General features: G+C 37.7%; 1 protein-coding gene across 2 annotated transcripts in view; it reads right to left on the bottom strand.

Annotated features, from left to right (window-relative positions):
* LOC111854027 (adhesion G protein-coupled receptor F5-like) overlaps positions 1 to 24633 on the bottom strand; it is a 28274-nt gene extending 3641 nt beyond the window's left edge. The window contains exons 1-27 of one of the 2 annotated variants that reach the window (XM_072702620.1): positions 24384 to 24633; positions 22722 to 22820; positions 21454 to 21508; positions 20661 to 20768; positions 19064 to 19216; positions 17828 to 17992; positions 15980 to 16132; positions 15592 to 15756; positions 11298 to 11342; positions 10574 to 10618; positions 10125 to 10169; positions 9401 to 9445; positions 8952 to 8996; positions 8228 to 8272; positions 7779 to 7823; positions 7049 to 7093; positions 6600 to 6644; positions 5876 to 5920; positions 5263 to 5307; positions 4548 to 4598; positions 3762 to 3868; positions 3443 to 3495; positions 3069 to 3217; positions 1712 to 1912; positions 1061 to 1288; positions 657 to 800; positions 294 to 469 (exon numbers count right to left, since the gene is read on the bottom strand). In XM_072702620.1, coding sequence (XP_072558721.1) covers positions 294 to 469; positions 657 to 800; positions 1061 to 1288; positions 1712 to 1912; positions 3069 to 3217; positions 3443 to 3495; positions 3762 to 3868; positions 4548 to 4598; positions 5263 to 5307; positions 5876 to 5920; positions 6600 to 6644; positions 7049 to 7093; positions 7779 to 7823; positions 8228 to 8272; positions 8952 to 8996; positions 9401 to 9445; positions 10125 to 10169; positions 10574 to 10618; positions 11298 to 11342; positions 15592 to 15756; positions 15980 to 16132; positions 17828 to 17992; positions 19064 to 19216; positions 20661 to 20768; positions 21454 to 21508; positions 22722 to 22820 — 2502 coding nt within the window. In that variant the 5' untranslated portion in view covers positions 24384 to 24633. Of the gene's footprint in view, positions 1 to 293; positions 470 to 656; positions 801 to 1060; positions 1289 to 1711; positions 1913 to 3068; positions 3218 to 3442; positions 3496 to 3761; positions 3869 to 4547; positions 4599 to 5262; positions 5308 to 5875; positions 5921 to 6599; positions 6645 to 7048; positions 7094 to 7778; positions 7824 to 8227; positions 8273 to 8951; positions 8997 to 9400; positions 9446 to 10124; positions 10170 to 10573; positions 10619 to 11297; positions 11343 to 15591; positions 15757 to 15979; positions 16133 to 17827; positions 17993 to 19063; positions 19217 to 20660; positions 20769 to 21453; positions 21509 to 22721; positions 22821 to 24346 lie in introns of both variants that reach the window. The other variant, XM_072702619.1, reaches the window with a different exon arrangement.

The following is a 24633-nucleotide window of genomic DNA, read 5'->3' as shown; positions in this document are numbered from 1 at the left end:
GTTGTCCGACAATATAGCAAAATAGTAGAATTCTAGACAAAATATCTAGAAAAGGTTTCCTTGTTATGTAATCTATGATGTAAACCTAATCTATATGAATGAAACAGTGATTGAGTGTACAGTCCTGTGTGAGGAGTCTGCATGTTCTCCTTATCACTGTATTATCATGCATGATGTGTGGAAACATATTGTAGTTCTTCAGAATGACACAATTTATACATAATCAGTATATAACCACACTGAGTGAGCAGTACAAGGGGGTGGATGGATGATTAGTATTCAAAAGGTGCTACCTGAGAAAACAGCAATAGTGTCATTATTGGGCTGAAGACACAGTTGTCCGTTCTATTGTTCCAAGCCCCGTTTACACAAACTGCAGTCAGGTTGCCCGTAAAATTAGCTGCGCAGCCAACAATTGACATATTTCCATCCTTACCGACACCATATGTTGTGTCATTACAATCAGGACCTGGAATAAATAAATGTGAAATTGGATTAATGCTTTAAGCTGCTATGAAGATCAAACACATGCTTCCACTGCAATTAGATAATGTGTGACAAAGTATATTCTTTGCTGATTTTTAATGAATGGAAAAAGTAAGGAAATGTAATTCTGAATGGGGCTGGCTGTTTTGTAATACATAAGAGCATCAAACCTCCATTGAAAAATGAGACATTTGCTTCCTGTTGAGCTGCAATGATGCTTCCAAGTTTTGCTTGGCACTTGAATGTTTTTGTTATGTTGCATTGTGGAGGAACAGAAACACTGGCGCATTTCTCAGTCATTGTCCCACTTGGTCCTATAAAATACAAAAAATCACAAATGAACAATTGTCAATAAAAATTTTAGACAGCTTCAATATTCAAGACAATATACATTTTTTTCCACATTGTTTATTTCATTTACATTACTGTCAAAGTAATTTCAGGTTTATATTAATTTAACAGTTAATTAAATGGTATATTAAAACCTATATGAATTCAATGTTTACAAAGTACACCAGAGTAATGAAACTTGACACATTACAATAAACAAGTAAATATGTATAAAAAAAATTACCATTTAAATTATTTACAATTATTCCTGTAGATTTGTCCATCCATTCTATTATAATTGCACTGATGTTGTAGTATGTAACACAGCACCCCAGTAAGACATCTTTCTTGCCACATTGGACATTAATGGATGACTGGTTCAGCTGGATTATGGGAGGAATGACCTCCACTGAAATCGTTTCCTCATGGGTGAAATTCAAGAAATAATTTGTCAAGGTAAAGTTGTACAACCCTTGGTTTTAGGAAGAAAGATATTAGCATTAATTTTAAAATATATTGACATTTTTCTCCCTATAAAAAAGGTTGACAGACAGGAAAAAGCATACACACTCATACTGACAAATTATATTGTTCCGTTTTTTTCTGCTGTATGGCAATAATTATTTAGCAAGAAAGTGTTCTTTTATCAGGCAAACATTTCCTTACAAACAGCAAATATAATTACGTAATAGTAGCCATAACATAAAAAGCAAAGTGTAACATTGCTGTTTACACTAGACCTCCTCTGGGAAACTAACTCCGACGCTGCAGTTATAACTGCATCCTCCTGTCAGAAAGCCATTTATTACCATCACACCATTTTCTTAACATTTCATAATCAGCTTATTCATGGTGCCCTGACCAGTACATGCAGTGGGAAGATAAATAGACTTACCATTGTCAGCAATACTCATGTCCTTAACAGTTAGTTTGGGAGGAGAATTGGTGATTGTGTATTTTGCATTATTTGACACTGGCACACCGTTCACAAACCACGACCCATTTCCTGTTTGCAGTGATTCTGGAACCTCACATGTCAACTCAATGGTGTAACCAGGATATATCATTTCAAAGTTCTTTGTAAAAGGCACCTTTGCTTAAAGGAGCAAGACGTAAAAAGACTTATAGACACAGATAAATTTAATATACCATCACAAGAACAAGTTCATTTAGTCTTGAATTAAGTCTTGAATTTTTTTTTGCACCCGTCAATCCTAAAACTAAATATGGAACTTAGAAAAATTTCAGACTCATGTCTGACAATAAAGTATATCATCATAACATAAAATGACAATCGGGATCTCCTCCTGTACTGCACAACTTCACAAACAGTAAAACAATATGTACTTTTAAAATAATTAAATATATGCTGCATTATCTTAGACAATTCATACAAAGGAAGGCAGAGGAGACTCCTGATCTTGCACATAGTAAAAGTACACTATTCCTATAGTTGAAAATATAAAGCAATTGTAACTTCAGTGAATGAATGAAGCAGATCATCCCAGCTTACGAATCAGATTCATGAAATTTTTACATTGTTGGAAATATATCATTAAAATTGTTATTGATTAAATATTGTTATTTTGCACATTATATAGTTATAATCATTTCCAGTTTTTCACATTAAGGTACAACTAATACCTGGATCCAGGCTGCTCATTCCTGCTACTGGAGATCTTCCTCTCTGCAGAGCTTAGGCCAGTGGTTCTTAACCCAGTCCTCGGCGAACCCCAGACGGTCCATGTTTTTGCTCCCTCCCAGCTCCCAGCCAATCAGGATCACCGAATGCCTGCTACAGGTGCGCTGGGAGCAGAGAGGAAGCAAAAACGTGGACCGTCTGGGGTTCTCCGAGGACTGGGTTAAGAACCACTGGTTTAGGCACAGTGCTAATGAAACACACCTGATACAGATAGTCAGGCCCTTCTGTAGCATCTCAGTAATACAGTCAGCTATGTTGAAGCTAAGCTGGCTCTAATACTGAGATCCTACTGAAGGGCCTGATTATCTGTATCAGGTGTGTTAAATTAGGGCAGTGCCTAAACTCTGCAGGGTAGCAGATCTCCAGGAGCAGGGTTGGGCAGCCCTGACTCAGATCACCACCATTAGTTATGGGAAACGAGTGACTAAGGCTTGTAGATAATTCTTCACCTTAGTCCTCATGGTTGTGATTTCTGCAAGTGCACATCAGATAAATTCTGTATATCAGTTTGCAGGGAGAAACACATTAGTGCCTGTGATTTTCATCATACCATAAATAACTCCATTGAAGGAAAGTGGATCAGTTTTGTAACCCTGGCCCAGAAGATCGGCTGCAATTTTGCTGTGCAGTGTCGCAATCTCAGTGGAATTCACACTGCCATTTGTCGCCATTGCAAAGTCTGTAATCACACTGCCACTCCTGACAACCACAATACAGAAATACAATATAAATTAGAGAAATAATGAGTAATGTGTTCTGGGATGAAAAAAAAATGTACTGTATATGCAAAAGCGCATTCAAATAAATCAATTGCTACTACAATATTTTCATTACTACACCATCACCACTACTACTACTACTACTACACTATTACTACTACACCCCACTACCACTACAGTACTTTGTTTAAAAGAGAAAACTTACCTGAATTGAAGGACTTCAATTTGAACAAATTTATGTTGGTAATTTGAAATGAGCTGGGTAAAACATTAATGTTCATGTTAATCCAAATGCATACACAAATGCACTTGGGGTGTTTCAATGCCAAATTAGCCAACAGTAATTTGTACTGAATAAATAACAAATATTGTTCTAGAAGTACAGCGAAGAAGAGTAATACATAGAAACTTACACTTTTGATTTAAAGGGAAAAAATAAAAATGTATTATTTGATATTACAAGTCATTGAAAAGAAATAGTTTAGAATTATTTGGATTTATTTTGTTGGAGAATGAACACTTACGACTGTTTCAATGTTCTTTTTAAATGTTTTGAAGAATGACGTTGACTGATCGGTTAATTTTTCATCAAAGGGTTGTAGAATTTTAAATGACATCTTCAACATATAATCTTTAGAATAAAGAATGAAAGAAATACAAATGGAATGAAAATTTATTTGGATGAAAAGAATCAATAAATCATATATAAAATTAATAAATAAAAGATGCAAAAGTAGAACTACAAAAACAATGCAATGTAAGGATTTGCTAATTCTGGTGTCCTTCCATAACTATGATTTCTGACTAAAGGATTTCATTATACCATTATGCACCAATAGAGCCATTTAAATAATTGTTGTTCTTCTTCTTTCTCATACATATATGGAATATTACAAAATATGTTTCTTCCAGATTATTTTTCATGAATTGTCATTGGTATGTGATATTGCAGGGGTGCAGAGGCTGGTATGGGGGCACTGAGGGAAGCACATTTGCCTCACTCTTCGATTGACACCTCCTGCTCTTCTTTCAGAATTTGCATTATCTCCCCAAAGTTCGGATGGGAATTGCACATAATAAATAAAGATACATCTATTGTTTTCATTTGCTGGTTTGTGTGTGTGTCGGGGGGGGGGGGGGGGAGTTGCTGTGGGACAAATTACAGAACACAATAAAAAAGAAATTCTGCAAAATTAAACATTGATGCCTCTTAAATATACTGACTAATAAGTGACCATGCATAATGCTATAGATTTCTGAAATATAATGACAGACTTATTGGGGAATCCATGAGAGATTATGGTACGTACTGAGTGTTGTGACTGGAGCAAGAGTGAGAGCGGGTCCTTTAGTGGTAGAAGCTAAAGGCAAATGACAAATGGGTAATTAGCCAAGACAAAATTCTAGGCAGTTTACACGCGCACAAAGATCAGAGACATTTCAGGCAGTATGTAGAAACACAAACTAAATTAAACATCAGCTTAGGTGAGAATGCTCTCAAATTCTGCATATACAATCCTACAGACTTCTGAAATACAATGAATCAGACTGAATGGAATTTATGAGCGCATGTCATGAAAAATGGTAAATAACAGGTGTTGTGTCTGGAGCTGATCTGAGTAGATTTGTGAGAGAAACTACAAATGACAAATGGATCATTAGCTGAGAAGGAGCTGTATGAAGTTTGAATGCTCACTACGGGAACACAAAAAGTCAGGCCAGCAAAGAATTTCCTCATGTATTGACTGCTGAATATTTTACATTACCATAATAAAAACAATGGAAGAAACTATGTGCGTCATTGGATGGTTGTGTTGTAGGACAACATACAGAATAAGAAGCAGTTTCAAAGAGAAACAAAGTCACTGGGATATTTCTGGCCCAACTAATTTTTGCAAACAAAATTAAATGTCCAATTAGCTAAGAATATGTTTAATTTCTGCACACATAATATTTCATATTTCTTAAATGTAATGACTCAGATCTGGAAACCAATGACAGAATCTGATGAAGACTGATACATACCAACTGTTGTCTTAGCTTTTGTAGTGGTTCTGGTTGTCACTGGAGCTACAGAAGACAGAAAGGACAACTGGATGATTAGCTAAGAGGAGATTCTAGGTAGTTCAATGGTTGTGGAAGGAATAGAAAAAGTCTGGTTAGCTAAAAAAATTCTCAGACATCTCCAGCTGTAAAAATGTGTTATATTTTGGAGTACTTTGGGGGATAACATGAGGAAGATAGGAAAATTACATTGATACTGAGGCTTTTTGAAAGTGACACAAGCAGGGGCGTTGCTAGAGATTTTGGGCCCCATGAAAGCATACCATATTAGGCCCCCCAGTCCAAACCAATCCAGTTATTTTCCTAATTTTTTAGGGCCCCTGTCGCTCAGGGGCCCTTGGAATCGTCCTAGCTTTCCTCCCCCTTACGGCGCCCCTGGACACAAGTCAAGTCAATGTTTCACACAATACAGTTATTCACAAACGAAATTAACTGTTTATTTGAACATTTCTAAAAGTATGCATACCCAGTGTTTCTTTTCTTTAAATTTAATGACTAAGGGTTGAAAATGTAAAAATATTGCATATGATGACTCAGACTTCTTAGGGAATCTACGAGAGAGGATGGTACGTACTGGGTGTTGTGACTGGAGCAGGAGTGGGTCCTTTAGTGGGAGAAGCTAAAGGCAAATGACAAATGGGTGATTAGCTAAGACAAAATTCTAGGCAGTTTACACGCGCACAAAGAGAATAGAAAAATATCAGAGACATTTCAGGCAGTATGTAGAAACACAAACTAAATTAAACATCAGCTTAGGTGAGAATGCTCTCAAATTCTGCATATACAATCCCACAGACTTCTGAAATACAGTGAATCAGACTGAATGGAATTTATGAGCGCATGTCATGAAAAATGGTAAATAACAGGTGTTGTGTCTGGAGCTGATCTGAGTAGATTTGTGAGAGAAACTACAAATGACAAATGGATCATTAGCTGAGAAGGAGCTGTATGAAGTTTGAATGCTCACTACGGGAACACAAAAAGTCAGGCCAGCAAAGAATTTCCTCATGTATTGACTGCTGAATATTTTACATTATACCATAATAAAAACAATGGAAGACACTATGTGCTTCATTGGATGGTTGTGTTGTAGGACAACATACAGAATAAAAAGCAGTTTCAAAGAGAAACAAAGTCACTGGGATATTTCTGGCCCAACTAATTTTTGCAAACAAAATTAAATGTCCAATTAGCTAAGAATATGTTTCATTTCTGCCCACATAATATTTCATATTTCTTAAATGTAATGACTCAGATCTGGAAACCAATGACAGAATCTGACGAAGACTGATACATACCAACTGTTGTCTTAGCTTTTGGAGTGGTTCTGGTTGTCACTGGAGCTACAGAAGACAGAAAGGACAACTGGATGATTAGCTAAGAGGAGAGTCTAAGTAGTTCAATGGTCGTGGAAGGAATAGAAAAAGTCTGGTTAGCTAAAAACATTCTCAGACATCTCCGGCTGTAAAAATGTGTTATATTTTGGAGTACTTTGGGGGATAACATGAGGAAGACAGGAAAATTACATTGATACTGAGGCTTTTTGAAAGTGACACAAGTCAAGTCAATGTTTCACACAATACAGTTATTCACAAACGAAATTAACTGTTTATTTGAACATTTCTAAAAGTATGCATACCCAGTGTTTCTTTTCTTTAAATTTAATGACTAAGGGTTGAAAATGTAAAAATATTGCATATGATGACTCAGACTTCTTAGGGAATCTACGAGAGAGGATGGTACGTACTGGGTGTTGTGACTGGAGCAGGAGTGGGTCCTTTAGTGGGAGAAGCTAAAGGCAAATGACAAATGGGTGATTAGCTAAGACAAAAATCTAGGCAGTTTACACGCGCACAAAGAGAATAGAAAAATATCAGAGACATTTCAGGCAGTATGTAGAAACACAAACTAAATTAAACATCAGCTTAGGTGAGAATGCTCTCAAATTCTGCATATACAATCCCACAGACTTCTGAAATACAGTGAATCAGACTGAATGGAATTTATGAGCGCATGTCATGAAAAATGGTAAATAACAGGTGTTGTGTCTGGAGCTGATCTGAGTAGATTTGTGAGAGAAACTACAAATGACAAATGGATCATTAGCTGAGAAGGAGCTGTATGAAGTTTGAATGCTCACTACGGGAACACAAAAAGTCAGGCCAGCAAAGAATTTCCTCATGTATTGACTGCTGAATATTTTACATTGTACCATAATAAAAACAATGGAAGAAACTATGTGCTTCATTGGATGGTTGTGTTGTAGGACAACATACAGAATAAAAAGCAGTTTCAAAGAGAAACAAAGTCACTGGGATATTTCTGGCCCAACTAATTTTTGCAAACAAAATTAAATGTCCAATTAGCTAAGAATATGTTTCATTTCTGCCCACATACCTGTAATATTTCATATTTCTTAAATGTAATGACTCAGATCTGGAAACCAATGACAGAATCTGACGAAGACTGATACATACCAACTGTTGTCTTAGCTTTTGGAGTGGTTCTGGTTGTCACTGGAGCTACAGAAGACAGAAAGGACAACTGGATGATTAGCTAAGAGGAGAGTCTAAGTAGTTCAATGGTCGTGGAAGGAATAGAAAAAGTCTGGTTAGCTAAAAACATTCTCAGACATCTCCGGCTGTAAAAATGTGTTATATTTTGGAGTACTTTGGGGGATAACATGAGGAAGACAGGAAAATTACATTGATACTGAGGCTTTTTGAAAGTGACACAAGTCAAGTCAATGTTTCACACAATACAGTTATTCACAAACGAAATTAACTGTTTATTTGAACATTTCTAAAAGTATGCATACCCAGTGTTTCTTTTCTTTAAATTTAATGACTAAGGGTTGAAAATGTAAAAATATTGCATATGATGACTCAGACTTCTTAGGGAATCTACGAGAGAGGATGGTACGTACTGGGTGTTGTGACTGGAGCAGGAGTGGGTCCTTTAGTGGGAGAAGCTAAAGGCAAATGACAAATGGGTGATTAGCTAAGACAAAATTCTAGGCAGTTTACACGCGCACAAAGAGAATAGAAAAATATCAGAGACATTTCAGGCAGTATGTAGAAACACAAACTAAATTAAACATCAGCTTAGGTGAGAATGCTCTCAAATTCTGCATATACAATCCCACAGACTTCTGAAATACAGTGAATCAGACTGAATGGAATTTATGAGCGCATGTCATGAAAAATGGTAAATAACAGGTGTTGTGTCTGGAGCTGATCTGAGTAGATTTGTGAGAGAAACTACAAATGACAAATGGATCATTAGCTGAGAAGGAGCTGTATGAAGTTTGAATGCTCACTACGGGAACACAAAAAGTCAGGCCAGCAAAGAATTTCCTCATGTATTGACTGCTGAATATTTTACATTATACCATAATAAAAACAATGGAAGACACTATGTGCTTCATTGGATGGTTGTGTTGTAGGACAACATACAGAATAAAAAGCAGTTTCAAAGAGAAACAAAGTCACTGGGATATTTCTGGCCCAACTAATTTTTGCAAACAAAATTAAATGTCCAATTAGCTAAGAATATGTTTCATTTCTGCCCACATAATATTTCATATTTCTTAAATGTAATGACTCAGATCTGGAAACCAATGACAGAATCTGACGAAGACTGATACATACCAACTGTTGTCTTAGCTTTTGGAGTGGTTCTGGTTGTCACTGGAGCTACAGAAGACAGAAAGGACAACTGGATGATTAGCTAAGAGGAGAGTCTAAGTAGTTCAATGGTCGTGGAAGGAATAGAAAAAGTCTGGTTAGCTAAAAACATTCTCAGACATCTCCGGCTGTAAAAATGTGTTATATTTTGGAGTACTTTGGGGGATAACATGAGGAAGACAGGAAAATTACATTGATACTGAGGCTTTTTGAAAGTGACACAAGTCAAGTCAATGTTTCACACAATACAGTTATTCACAAACGAAATTAACTGTTTATTTGAACATTTCTAAAAGTATGCATACCCAGTGTTTCTTTTCTTTAAATTTAATGACTAAGGGTTGAAAATGTAAAAATATTGCATATGATGACTCAGACTTCTTAGGGAATCTACGAGAGAGGATGGTACGTACTGGGTGTTGTGACTGGAGCAGGAGTGGGTCCTTTAGTGGGAGAAGCTAAAGGCAAATGACAAATGGGTGATTAGCTAAGACAAAAATCTAGGCAGTTTACACGCGCACAAAGAGAATAGAAAAATATCAGAGACATTTCAGGCAGTATGTAGAAACACAAACTAAATTAAACATCAGCTTAGGTGAGAATGCTCTCAAATTCTGCATATACAATCCCACAGACTTCTGAAATACAGTGAATCAGACTGAATGGAATTTATGAGCGCATGTCATGAAAAATGGTAAATAACAGGTGTTGTGTCTGGAGCTGATCTGAGTAGATTTGTGAGAGAAACTACAAATGACAAATGGATCATTAGCTGAGAAGGAGCTGTATGAAGTTTGAATGCTCACTACGGGAACACAAAAAGTCAGGCCAGCAAAGAATTTCCTCATGTATTGACTGCTGAATATTTTACATTGTACCATAATAAAAACAATGGAAGAAACTATGTGCTTCATTGGATGGTTGTGTTGTAGGACAACATACAGAATAAAAAGCAGTTTCAAAGAGAAACAAAGTCACTGGGATATTTCTGGCCCAACTAATTTTTGCAAACAAAATTAAATGTCCAATTAGCTAAGAATATGTTTCATTTCTGCCCACATAATATTTCATATTTCTTAAATGTAATGACTCAGATCTGGAAACCAATGACAGAATCTGACGAAGACTGATACATACCAACTGTTGTCTTAGCTTTTGGAGTGGTTCTGGTTGTCACTGGAGCTACAGAAGACAGAAAGGACAACTGGATGATTAGCTAAGAGGAGAGTCTAAGTAGTTCAATGGTCGTGGAAGGAATAGAAAAAGTCTGGTTAGCTAAAAACATTCTCAGACATCTCCGGCTGTAAAAATGTGTTATATTTTGGAGTACTTTGGGGGATAACATGAGGAAGACAGGAAAATTACATTGATACTGAGGCTTTTTGAAAGTGACACAAGTCAAGTCAATGTTTCACACAATACAGTTATTCACAAACGAAATTAACTGTTTATTTGAACATTTCTAAAAGTATGCATACCCAGTGTTTCTTTTCTTTAAATTTAATGACTAAGGGTTGAAAATGTAAAAATATTGCATATGATGACTCAGACTTCTTAGGGAATCTACGAGAGAGGATGGTACGTACTGGGTGTTGTGACTGGAGCAGGAGTGGGTCCTTTAGTGGGAGAAGCTAAAGGCAAATGACAAATGGGTGATTAGCTAAGACAAAAATCTAGGCAGTTTACACGCGCACAAAGAGAATAGAAAAATATCAGAGACATTTCAGGCAGTATGTAGAAACACAAACTAAATTAAACATCAGCTTAGGTGAGAATGCTCTCAAATTCTGCATATACAATCCCACAGACTTCTGAAATACAGTGAATCAGACTGAATGGAATTTATGAGCGCATGTCATGAAAAATGGTAAATAACAGGTGTTGTGTCTGGAGCTGATCTGAGTAGATTTGTGAGAGAAACTACAAATGACAAATGGATCATTAGCTGAGAAGGAGCGGTATGAAGTTTGAATGCTCACTACGGGAACACAAAAAGTCAGGTCAGCAAAGAATTTCCTCATGTATTGACTGCTGAATATTTTACATTGTACCATAATAAAAACAATGGAAGAAACTATGTGCTTCATTGGATGGTTGTGTTGTAGGACAACATACAGAATAAGAAGCAGTTTCAAAGAGAAACAAAGTCACTGGGATATTTCTGGCCCAACTCATTTTTGCAAACAAAATTAAATGTCCAATTAGCTAAGAATATGTTTAATTTCTGCACACATAATATTTCATATTTCTTAAATGTAATGACTCAGATCTGGAAACCAATGACAGAATCTGATGAAGACTGATACTTACCAACTGTTGTCTTAGCTTTTGTAGTGGTGCTGGTTGTCACTGGAGCTACAGAAGACAGAAAGGACAACTGGATGATTAGCTAAGAGGAGATTCTAGGTAGTTCAATGGTCGTGGAAGGAATAGAAAAAGTCTGGTTAGCTAAAAACATTCTCAGACATCTCCGGCTGTAAAAATGTGTTATATTTTGGAGTACTTTGGGGGATAACATGAGGAAACCAGGAAAATTACATTGATACTGAGGCTTTTTGAAAGTGACACAAGTCAAGTCAATGTTTCACACAATACAGTTATTCACAAATGAAATTAACTGTTTATTTGAACATTTCTAAAAGTATGCATACCCAGTGTTTCTTTTCTTAAATAAAAAAATAAAAATTAAATTAAGTAACATTTTTATCTTTTCATTTTCCAATTTGACTCTTCATTTCCTACTTTGCTTTTCCATTTTCAAGTTCACAACATGGAAATATATGTTAATTGGAGTGGGCAGTGGGCAGAGCTATAGATTTTGAAAACTAAATGGCAAAGTGGAGATTGCATTTTAATTTTATCATTTTCATTTTAGTTTTTGCAGAAAATACCTCCCGTAGGTGGGACAGCAGGTAAAAGAATAAATAAAGAATGATAGTAACGTATAGTAATTGGAGTGGGTTGGAGCACTTGTAAACTTACCAGCAAAATTACAAAATTCTTTAGTTATGAAAGGATATGAGAAACACTTGCTCATTAGTGATTTATCTTAAATGCTAGATAATAAACTAATTAGCATTACAAAGCTTTCAGGAAACCCAGCTCTGGTTAGGTAAGAACATCCTCAGACACTACCTAGCTATTGAGCATATACAGTACATTATATGGACAAAAGTACTGGGACACACCTCTTAATTACTGAATTCAGGTGTTTCATTCAGACCCATTGCCACAGATGTATAAAATCAAGCACCTAGTCATGTAGTCAGGTTTACAATTGGTGAAAAAAATGGGTTGTTCTGAAGAGCTCAGTGAATTCAAGAAAGTTATAGAATGCCACCTTCGCAATAAGTCAGTTTGTGAAATTTCTTCCCTGCTAGATATTCCATGGTCAACTGTGAGTAGTATTTTTGCAAAGAAACTACACAAACTCAGACCACATAAAGTAACAGAACGTGGTCACTGAGGGCTGAGGCACATAGTCGCCAAAGCTCTGTTGACTCAGTAACTGCAGAGCTCCTAGCTTCCTCTGGCATTAACCCAAGCGCAAAACTGTGCACCAGGCATTTCATGGAATGAGCTTCCATGGCCAAGCAGCTGCATGCAAGCCTCACATTACCAAGCACAATGCCAAGCGTCGAACGGAGTGGTGTAAAGCTCACCGCCACTGGACTCTGGAGCAGTGGAAACATGTTCCGTTTAGTGATGAATCACGCTTCTCTGTCTCAGTTTGATGGATGAGTCTGGGTTTGGTAGATGCCAGGAGAACCTTACCTGCCTGACTGCATTGTGCCAACTGTAAAGTTTGGTGGAGGAATAATGGTATGGGGTTGTTTTTCAGGGGTTGGGCTAGGCCCCTTAGTTCCAGTGAAGGGAACTCTTAATGCTTCTGCATCCAACTTTATGGGAACAGGGGGAGACCATTTTCTGTTCCAGCATGACTGTGCCCCAGTGCACAAAGCAAGGTCCATAAAGACATGATTGGGTGAGTTTGGTGTGGAAGAATTTAACTGACCTGCACAGACCCCTGACTCAACCCCATCGAACACAACAGAGATTGTGAGCCAGGAGGCCTTCAGGACCAACATCAGTGCCTGACCTCACAAATGCTCTTCTGAATGAATGGGCAAAAATTCCCACAGACACTGTTCTAGCAGGCAACGGGTGGGTACGATGACTCCATACTAATGTCTATGGATTTAGAATGGGACATCATAATAGTTCCTGTAGGTGTAAAGGCAAGGTGTCCCAATGCTGTTGTTCATGGAGTGTATGTAATATGGAGTGCAGAAGACAACATGAATAATGATAATGAAGTTTTATGAAAGTGGAACAAAACCAAGGGCATATTTCAGGCAGAAGGTATGCTTACAAACAACATTAAATTAACACCAACTGGCCAATTAGCTAAGAGGAAATTCTACTCAGTGTAAATTCTAGGCAATGCAAACTAGTTATGAAAGCAGCATTGGATTCTATCTGGTAACAACAATGTGTACCCAATACAGTGGCCAATGAGTCTATATCTGTCCTTTCAGCAGCCACAGCTGGCCAGTAGGGCGTTCTCGGACGCCACTGTCCCTGGTGGTGATTTTAATGAACAATAATTACTTATTTTAAGTATGTGTCTGTGTTTAAAATGCACAATAAGGTGTAATATATGAAATATGTTATGGGGGGGGGGGGGGGGGGGGGGGATTAACTTCATGTTCATCCCCTCTCTCCCTTAATAGCTATGTCCAAATTCAGGGGCTGCACCCTCTTTAGACTGCATTTGAAGACGGTATGCATCGCAGTTGCATGACAAGGCTGTCCCATTTGGAAGGCTCCTTCAAATGCGATCTAGGAATGTAGCCCCCTTTTGCAAAGGAACCACCTGATGGCTCATTCGCAGTCCAACACATCCCAAGATAGGAGGGGCATTTCATGGCTCAAGGATAAGGGCACGAACAGCTGCTGACGGGTAGCCTATCCTATTTGACAATGCTTTCTGTTCAACCTTGAAGAACGCTGCCTACTAAGGCTATGCCTTCCTAGACTGCGTCCTTCATGGGATGCAGCCATGGAATTTGGACACAAATACTGTCTTTACCGAGGCGCTACATAAATCACCCAGTCAGTGCATCAGTCCAGCCAATTCATAGTATTTAGTCACGTGACTGGCTTGGAGACCTGGAAGGTGAAGAAACCCTTCCAACACAGCGGCCAACACTGGACATTCCATGGACTTGTAGCACAGGTCGGTTAATTTTCTATCTGTTCCAAGCAAAGAATATTTAGATCACCTATCAACAGGAAACAAAGATTTGAGAACAATTGACCAGTTTTGTGTACTTGTGATCCCTATGCAGCTAGATAAAAAAAATGAGTGTCAGGAAGTAGAATATAGCATTGTTTTGCCCTCCAGGTGAGCAGTCTTGTGAAGACGTCACGTTAAAACTATGAATTTCCTGATACAAGATATGCACAAAGCAACATAAATTTGGCCAATTAGTGTCTTTGAATCAAATGTGATTAATTTATCGCCCCAAGCAGAGTCCAGGGGGGTATTCCACAGAGCAGAATTTCTTCATTAGCCGGATAACTTAAGTATAATGTAAACGTTGTCTAAAAGGAATGTCACCAACCTCTCTTCCGATTGGCCAGTTGTCATGTTTGGCTTAAGTTATCCAGCCAACTGGGAAATCCTGCTTTGTGGAAAACTAGGCATTTGCCGATGGTGCCAGACCACTAGAGGCACGCTGGGAGGGTTGCAATAGTATTGTGCCACCATGTTGGTGCAGCCATATTCAGTTCACTGCATATGCTGATGTGACATAACATTATATGAACCATTATATAAAAGCAAAATAAATAAAATTAAATAAAAGCTAATTATATAAAGAGAGCACAGATATTACTGGATGTGATCCAAATTCATTGAAAGCAAAATAGCTTGTGAGCCGTCCCTTATGATAATTTCATTAGTTATCTGGGTTTTCAAATGTCGTGGGTAACACTAAAGAAAATTAAAACAAGTAGAGGTAAATTGCTGATCAGTTTATTTTATTACAGGATGTGTGGTTTTCATTTAGCTGAGGGAACTGTGTCATCACATGGAGTGTATGTAACACAGCTGGTGTATGACCAGGCAAACTGGTCTTCACATATGCACTGGAATCCAGTACCATTCGGGTAACAAACTGAGGCATGAATAAGAATGTTTGGTACCATGAAATTGTATTTATAATTTCTTTGAAACAATTAATAAATGAAAAAAGATGGATTAATAATTTGTATAAGCGGAAGTAAATGGATGGATGGATGGAACTGTCTCAGTTGTTTCTTTGTGCATTCCTTTCTTAATTCCTGTGTTACTGTCAGACTGCTGTTTTTTAACATCTGCACATACAGTAACCATAGGGGTGAAGTCACAGGGTTTCCTGTTGCACCATCCCCTGATCAAATTTTTTTTTTTGCCATTGCAAGCTATGCCACCCACAAGTAGAATGGGAGGTAATGGATGTGGATTGTGTAAAATAAAATATGCACTATAGAAGGCAAACATAGAATAACATTAAAAGAACAATAAATAAAATGAAGTGTAATCAATGAGCATACTTACGGGGTTGAATGTGGCAGGACTGTCCATCAGGCGGTACAGCATTGATGCATTCACATGTATCATGAATGATGTCATCACATGGAGTGTATGTAACACAGCTGTTGTATGACCAGGCAAACTGGTCTTCACATTTGCACTGGAATCCAGTTCCATTCGGGTGACACACTGAGGAGGCATGAATAAGAATGTTTGTTACCATGAAATTGTATTTATAATTTCTTTGAAACAATTAATAAATGAAAAAAGATGGATTAACAATTTGTATTGAAACTGACTACATATTTCATAAAAAGAATAGAACATCTGCAGGATAATGTAATTCTGAAAAGGAAAATTAAGGCAATGCCAAAATTAATTGGCGAATGAGCAATCTGTATGAGATTCTTACCTGTTGTTAGGTTCACAGTAATTAGTTCAGTGTCAGTAGTGATATTGTATGGATAGTGCATTTCTTTGAGAAGGTTCCTGAGATGATCGATCATTGCAGTGTCCGACACTGTCACATCAATGTCACCTATGTAGTATGATGGAGTATCAAGACCTGTAAGAGAAGCAACATGAAAAATGCATGCAGGAAGAATTTATGAAACAATGCACCGGATGTTGAAAATGAAAATGTATTTATTGTATAATCTTTGGATTGGAATACAGTCCTGGATGTACCCCGGGATGTTCCTGGGATAGGCTCAAAGCCCTGGTTCAAGACTAACTACGATCAGTGTTTGGAAAACCGATATATGGATTAGAATAAGGGTCATCAACATAAGGTACTTATGGTGGCACATGACAACATAACCAGTGAAACTCAAATAAGTGCATAAGAGAGAATTTCTTTTTTTTTCCTTTTTTTCCAGGCCAAGTCTCCTCTTTCACAGTCATTGCCTGATGCACAACCTGTTTTCAGTTTCGTTGGCTTATTGCATAGTGACAATCTTGGCTCTTCTGTTTCTCAAATTCAATACCTACTAGAGAGTAGCCTACTAATGGTAACTCCAGTAGTTTCAATCTGGCACAGAAGAACGGGCTTCACTCATAGTTCTATAGTCATCAGAGTACTGGACCACAATAGAGGAATCGACGAAGTAAAGAAAGAGGTCACACAAAGTGCAATCTCTGTTTGTTTACTTGACCAACGGCAGTAGTTTCAAAATCGAAATTAAAGGTCCAGGCGTTCCCGCCTATGTTACCTGTGGAATGTCAAGCGTTAAGCGGCATTTTGAGAAGAAGCACGAAAAGTCAAGGCTGACGAGGCAGAATCCCTCGAATGTGCCCTATCCAGGTGTGACAAGCAAGCCTACAACCTCAAAGACTTTCGCAGTGCCAGTGGTAAAAGTCATGCTACCGAAACAAACTATTGCACTGCTCACTGAATAACGAAGCGTGTCAGTACTGGACAGTCCAGGTGTCTCAGGAACACTGCATTTGTTTTGGTAACTGTGTTCAGGTCATCATAGATATTTGTAAAATATGAAGGCCATGCCTGGCCCCTCGCTGCCATTTGACAAATGATCTCTCCCCGGAATGGGTGCAGCCTGAAGTTTTGACATACGACCCCCACATAACGGAGCTTAGCAAGGGTTAGCAGGGCCGGGGGTCACACTAAGCAGTAAGCATTATTATTTTTATTGTTTGCTTGACATTATTTGTCATGGCTGAACATGGTTTTCTCATGTTTTTGCACATTTTTGAAGTGGATTTGTTTTTCATGATGAGGTCGGTATTCTTGCTTAGTCCCCATATGTGAGGATGACAGTATTTCTGTGTAATATCTACTTGTATTTGTATAATGCACTTTGATCTTTACTGACATCTGCTCCCAAAGTAAAATTATTGAACATTCAACTCTGAAGTTACTAATATTGCATATTTTGCCACAGGACTTTGTGTCATTTGTAACTCAAAATAACCTCTCTGTAATGGTGTAAGAGAAAGTTCAGTGTGTTCAGTCATAGGCTAATAATGTGTCCTGATTTTAAAAAGTATGTTTCTTTAACAAAATTACTTTAATATGTATACAGCCTGTATGAATGGAATAAAAATCCTGATTTATCAAAACTGTTCATAGTGATGTCCTATCATAAACTCATTTCAGACTTTTAGGCTGATATGGCACACTGATCAATAAGAACATTTTAAATGACACTTCATTAAGGTCATAAAGGTCACTAAACCCTGGATTAGAAGCTTTGGTTGCCTAATCATAAAAGCCTTAAAAGTACTGAAAAAAACATATTACTTGGTTCAAAGTGGCAGAACTGTCCATCAGGCGGTACAGCATTGATGCATCCGCATGTGCCGTCAATGATGTCATCACAAGGTGTGTATTTAACACAGCTGTTATATGACCAGGCAAACTGCTCTTCACATTTGCACTGGAATCCAGTTCCATTCGGGTGACACACTGAGGAGGCATGAATAAGAATGTATGTTACTATCAATTTGTTTATTTTTTTGCTCATTAGCAACGATATTTTTCTGTCTATGTAATAAAGCTTCATACTTTGTATTGAAATGTATTATGTAATATACAGTGGTACCTCAGAACTTGAACTTAATCCGTTCAGAACTCGGGTTTGAATCCTAAAAAGGTCAAGTTCTGATCGGATTTTCCCCATAAGAAATAATGGAAAACCAATTAATTGGTTCCCGGCCCCAAAAAATTACACCTAAATATGTTTTTTTTTAACATTTAAACACAACATTAACAAGATCAAACAAGAAGAGGATATACTAAACACATCTAAGCACATTTATCAAAACAGTAATTTTGTCACACGGCACGCAGGACGAGCGAGCAGGGAGAGCAGAATCAGGGTCAGGCAGACGGAAATCCAAGAACACAGGGTTTATTGCTGGCAAACGAGGCACAACATGGAATAGACTTCAATGACAGGACTGGGGAAACATACTTGAGCGCGGACTTAAATACACATGACTAATTGGAAATAACAAGAAACAGCAGATGACATCGGGATTTCACACGAGGTTAAAGAGGGGGCCGTGGCACACAGGAGGATTGTACGAGCCGGGCGTGTCAAATTTGTAAAGTAATAAAACAATGTGCAATGGCTACCAAAATGATATAAAGTACAGTGTATTATCTGACATCTTCAATAAAAAAGCACTGTCACCAACAAACGATGCTATCACAGCGAATGCGAGGCTGAGACTGAAGCGTTACGCTTTGTTTCCACTGGGAGACATGCCGCGTGACTCATTTCCCCGCGTATACAAGTTATCTTAGGTCAGCGTTCACGGTTCGACTTCTGAAATTCAGATCGAGTTCTAGGTCATTTTTTTTTTGGTTCGACTTCTAAGAAATTCGAGTTCTAATGAGTTCAAGTACTGAGGTACCACTGTATTTCTGAAAAGAGTAAAATATCTCCAGGACATTGTAATTCTGGAAAAAAAAGAATATAGAAAATATCATGATCAGTAGGTGAATGGGCAGTTTGCATGAAATCATTCTTACCTGTTGTTAGGTTCGCATGAATTAGTTCAGTGTCATTATTGAAAACAACTGGGAATTGTTCTTCTTTGAGCAAGTTCCTCAGATAATCGATCATTGCGATATCTGATACTGTCACATCAATGTCTATGATATAGTATGATTTAACATTACGATCTGTAAGAGAAGCAATAGGAAAACTTTGCATGGAGAGAATTTCAGTCACTCTTAAGACTAACAGGACAACATGTTGTGTCTTAAAAAGTTATTATCTGAAGCCGGAACAGAAATGGTTTGCTAGAGTGTACAATTGATAACAATCAGTCAGGTTTAGATCTCTCAAGGTCCCTTAAGGATTCATTTTCTTGCATTATGTAAAATCTGTTCATCGAGAGTCCAGTGCGACTGTCAGTTTCGATACCAGTTGTTTGGAAAAGAAAAATTATATATATTTGGAGCACGCAATATACCAAAGCAGGAGGGAGATTTCTGCACATGATATTGAAAATGAAAATTTGTCAATCAGATCTTTCAACAATCCAGGGTATACCCCATGAAACAGGCTGAAAGCCCTGCAGTCACCTTCACCTGGGTAAGCATTCGGAAGAAGGATGGATGCATTAGAAGCTTTGGTTGTCCAATCAGAAAAGACGACCACGTGAGAGTTGCATATTCATTGGCTGACAGTGGCAGAACTGTCCATTAGATGGCATAGCAATGATGCATCTACATGTGTCCTGAATGCTGTCATCACAAGGCTCATATGCAACCAACAGCATAGGGGAGGTTTTTATATTTGGAGGGGATACAAGTTAATAATTTAAATATACAGATCTGTTTATTGGGGGGAGGGGGGAATGAATGAATCCAAATGGAGTAGTAGGGGGTACATATCCTGCACCCCCCCTAGCTCCTACACCCCTAGAGCAGGCAAACGTTTGCGCTGGAATCTTTTATCATTCGGGTAAAACAGTAAGGAGCCACGAATGACATATAATGTTGGGCAGTATAGCGGTTCATCCAGTATAACAGTTTTAATTTCCCGTAAGGTATGAATTTTTCATATACCGCCATACCGTAGCATAGCTTAAATTACAGGCATAATGCTTCAGTAGGCAGCAAATGATACAATGGTACGGGCTGCTAGAAGCGCTATGGGTCACTGTGCAGGCTGTGTTGAGAAGGGACCCCTGCTATCTGTGCAAACCCTTCTTACTAACAGTTATAACTTTATAACACAACAGTCTTCCATATATAACTATTCAGCATTATAGTAGCTTATTGATAGCTACTGCTTCAGTGTGTGTGTAAATTTAGATTACATGTAATATAATTAGGTGTGCAATTAAATGCAAATCGGGAAGGGAAATTCGCTAAAATTATTGATTTATCAAGGCAATAATTTTTTTAATCATGCAAACGTTGCTGTCAAGCTAAATATACAGTAATAACCAATAAAACGTGCCTCTTTGGAACTAAATATTTGGGTAGAAATCAAATTCAGCTAAGTATATGGTTATAAACAATTAAACAGGTCGCTAAACAATTAAACAGGTCACAATTTTCTGACAATAATTTGAACCCAATGGTGAAACAACAATCTCAGTGAAATTGTTTTTACCTGTTAAGTTTGCATTAGATATTTCAGTGGTCAGTTCCAGTCTCAATGGGGAAGGGGAAGGTGCAGGTGCGAAAAGGTACATCAGATCTGACACTGTCATCTCCATGGCTGTAATATAGTTTGATTTAGTATCAACAGCTGTATGAGAAGTGAAAACGGCGAGACATTCAACCGTGTTTACGATCAACAGCTAATACATAAGACTGCACGTTGTATAATCAGGCAATGGAAACCTCAAAAAAGATAATGATTATTGTTTCATACACACAAACAAATTGATTATATTTTGCCAGTGATGTTTAAGAAGGCTGTTTCAAAGAAATATTAATGTGTTACTTATTATTAGTGTATTACTTCAAATTAGTTCACAAATGGTTTTCCATGACTGTTCATTTCCACACTGGTTCTTCTCGAACAAAGAAAACTTGGACCAAACGATATATCAAAAAAGACCGCAGGGTCAAGACCACAACACTGGCAAAGAAAGTTCATTGTCATTAGAAGCTTTGGACTGGTGTCCCGTCCCTTATACTTATAACTTTGTTTGGTTATCAGTACATTTGAGTTTGAACTTGAGAGAATGTTCATACATAAAACGATAAAATCTGTAAATCAACAGATTCATGTAAAATTTGTTTATTTATGTTGGAAACAGCATCATTTGAAATCTCTCTGCATATTGACTTTGCATCAGTTTGCAGAACTGCCACCAGGCAATATGGAATCCACGCACCATTAATGATGTCATCACTGGACACCATTCAGGATGTTCAGTCTGAATGCATTTCCTTACCTTGTCTTTTTCGTCTGATTTCTACGCTTGGAGATTTGGTATCCATGTCTCTTACCTAAATTTGCAAAAATATATTTTAAATCACGTGATTCAGTAAGCTAAGCCTATATGCCTGTGATGGAAAGGTAGCCGGTTCGAGCCCGGCCTCAGCAGAATAATCACATGTCTGTGGGCCCTTGAGCAAGGCCCTTAACCCCCAGCTCCATGGGTGTCGGGTGTCGTGGGTGGCTGCCCTTTGCTGTGATCCCCAAGCTTGCTGTCATCTATGTCTCATGGAGAGCAAGATGGGGTAGGCGGTAAAGAGAACTTCCCCACAAGGATTAATAAAGTATCACATTCTTTTTGGTAATCCTCTACCTTAAACCAATGACCTGACCTGCCTAGACTGCAGATCTTAATCACATTGAACTTGAATGGGACAAACTGGACATTTGCATCTCTTGGTACTGCTTCTGAAGACCTGAGAAGATTTATTGCATGGTAGATTTAGCTAAAACCATTAAACTATTTGACTGAATAATACCTATTGCTTGAAATAAAAAATTGGTAGCGCTCACACACACACACACATGTAGGGTAAACATATCCTTATGGGGACCGCTCATTCATTTCAATGAAAAATGCTAACGCTAACTATGATAACCTTAACCCCTACCCTGCCCTAACCATAACCATAAGTAACCTAACAAAATACAAGAGTTTTTGCATTTTTAGTTTTTTCATAGCAGTCACCGATTTTTATAAAATAACGAATATTTATCACGTTATGGGGACATTATGTCCCCATAAGGATAGGTAAACCCGCTCACACACACACACACACACACACACACATATGTGTGTATATATGTATGAAGAAATACAAAAAAAGCAAAATGGTTGACATTATTTTAATATTAAGATAATAGGAATTAAAGCTTGACTAACAAAAAAATGCATTTTATTCTTGACTCTGTTCTACAGGCTTGTGGCTGAAACTTGCCTGTTGATAGGCCACAGCTCACAGTTTGTCACACCCCCCAGTTCCAGTTGGCAGAGTCAGTTTTCAAATAGCACTGCAGGGCAGCGGCTGTTCTCTGCCTTGACCTCACTGTGGCAGTGCAACACTTACACATTTACTTACTTCTTACTTCATATTTAAAATATGATTTAACTCAATTATCAATAATTTTAACAATGGTTAAAGGAGTGAATAATTTGAACACAATGGTATAATCCTATGGAACTGATTCAGAAACAGAGAATACTGTAGTGTAAGGATCACTTACCTGGGGCAGATCCTCTGGGTTTTCCATAAATTCCTCAGTTGCAAAAATGTTACATATTACCATCAGGATGGTTATTAATGACAGCTTATGTAACGCCATCTCGAGATCAAAAGAGAAACAAAGTTTTAAAAATGAAAAAAAAAAAAACTAAGGTGTTTGTGATATATTCAGATATATTGTTATATATTCAGCAATTAAAATTAATAGTCAGATATTTTTAAGTTCTTCAGAATTGTTTTGTCATTATGCTTATTTTTATCTATATATTTTCGGTCAAAAGTCTTCATTGTATTTTAGCATTGGCTGGTAAGCAGGGCAGCTGCCCCCAGGCCTGTGACACCCCAGGAACATTGCGGGCCCCTTTCCAACTATATGTGAAACATTCCAGAGGATTAAAGCATTGATGTCATGCTGTACATATCTGAGAAATGCTACTTTTGTATCTCTTATTATTGTGTATACAGTCTCATTATGATGGGAGTCATAAGACAAAAGAATATTTTGCACAGTACTTAAAACAATTTTAATATGTAAAAGTGAAACTATGTTTTCCAGGCATATACTGTATTTAATGAAAAAAAAAAACATGTTTTTATAATTTGCTGAATACTGCAGAGCATGATGGGTACAATATTTGTAGGCTACATAAATTTCATCATCTGCAACTGCTGCAGCTGGCTTAGGCAGGCCCTAGGTGTAAATTTGGAAGGAGGAGGGGGGGTATGGTTCATTTTTGTCCCAGGGCCCAGTGAACTAATTTTACACCTAGAACTATATTTTTAAGTGACCGTCATGTAAGCCCTCACATGCAAAATAGTCCATCAAACTTTCAGAATGAATCAAGAATATCTGCCTTAAATTTCAGTGACGTGTGTATTTTGTCTGTATTTTTATGCTGTCCAAACACGGGTATTTTTTACTGTGTCTAGAGAGTAAAAAGCACCATGTGGAGAATCATAGAAGGAAAAAAAATCCTTGTCGAGAGGAATTCTGTCTCGCGGTTTATACACTGACAGCGTTCCACACTTAAGCCCTCAAAAGCATGGGAGTGGGACAGCGCTAAGCTCCACGCCCCCAAAACCTCCACACATAGACAAATCTCCACACAAATTTGTAAATCTGCCACGGCAAAAGTGTAGCAAAAATCACGTGAAAAAGACAACCAACTGAATCGAAGCCCGTCTAAGTCGTAACTGATGACTTGTCTGTATTTCCAGCTCTTGGAGAAAAATACCTTGACTTGTTTGCCATTGATCCCGATGTACGCATTTATAGATTTGTCTACGCATTCATAGATCTATGCACGCTTTGATAGATTTGTCTACGCATTGTCTCATTACACATACAAATCTGACTACGCACTTGGATTCTGAATATACATTTACAGATTCTTGTTCACATTTGCAAATCTCAGTACGAATTTACAAATTCTGTTACACATTTACAAATCTGATTACGCACACACGGATTAAGATGCAGTCACACAATTCTCCATACACATTTGCAAATAAATTTGCTGCAATAATAGCCTCATAGTAGCACAGCTGGCACCAGCTGGAATGGTATTGATGCAGTTTAAACTTAATAATGCTAAAAATGACGTACAGTAAGAAAGCTTTTACTACCTTCTGTGAAGTTGGCTGTACTGTATTGTAACCTCACCTTCTACTCCTTGCATTAACAGTAGCCCTTGTGACTTTATAGTATTCTTGAGAGGTATGTTGTGAATGTGTAACATATAAAAGAAAAACTTTATTGAAACTTTTGTCTATGTATAGGCACCTCCCATACCGGTTTATTTTTCAGGCATGGTTAACGTTTTTGCTGAGTGATCTAATGTTAACAAGGACTTACGACATTCAGCCTCACTGTAATTGCTACTAAACATGTACACGTTTGTGAGTGCAGGACC

The sequence above is a fragment of the Paramormyrops kingsleyae genome, chromosome 19 (assembly GCF_048594095.1).
Source record: "Paramormyrops kingsleyae isolate MSU_618 chromosome 19, PKINGS_0.4, whole genome shotgun sequence".
Lineage (NCBI taxonomy): Eukaryota > Metazoa > Chordata > Actinopteri > Osteoglossiformes > Mormyridae > Paramormyrops > Paramormyrops kingsleyae.
The sequence above is the reverse complement of the archived record's forward strand: the minus strand, read 5'-3'. Positions and strand labels throughout refer to the sequence as shown.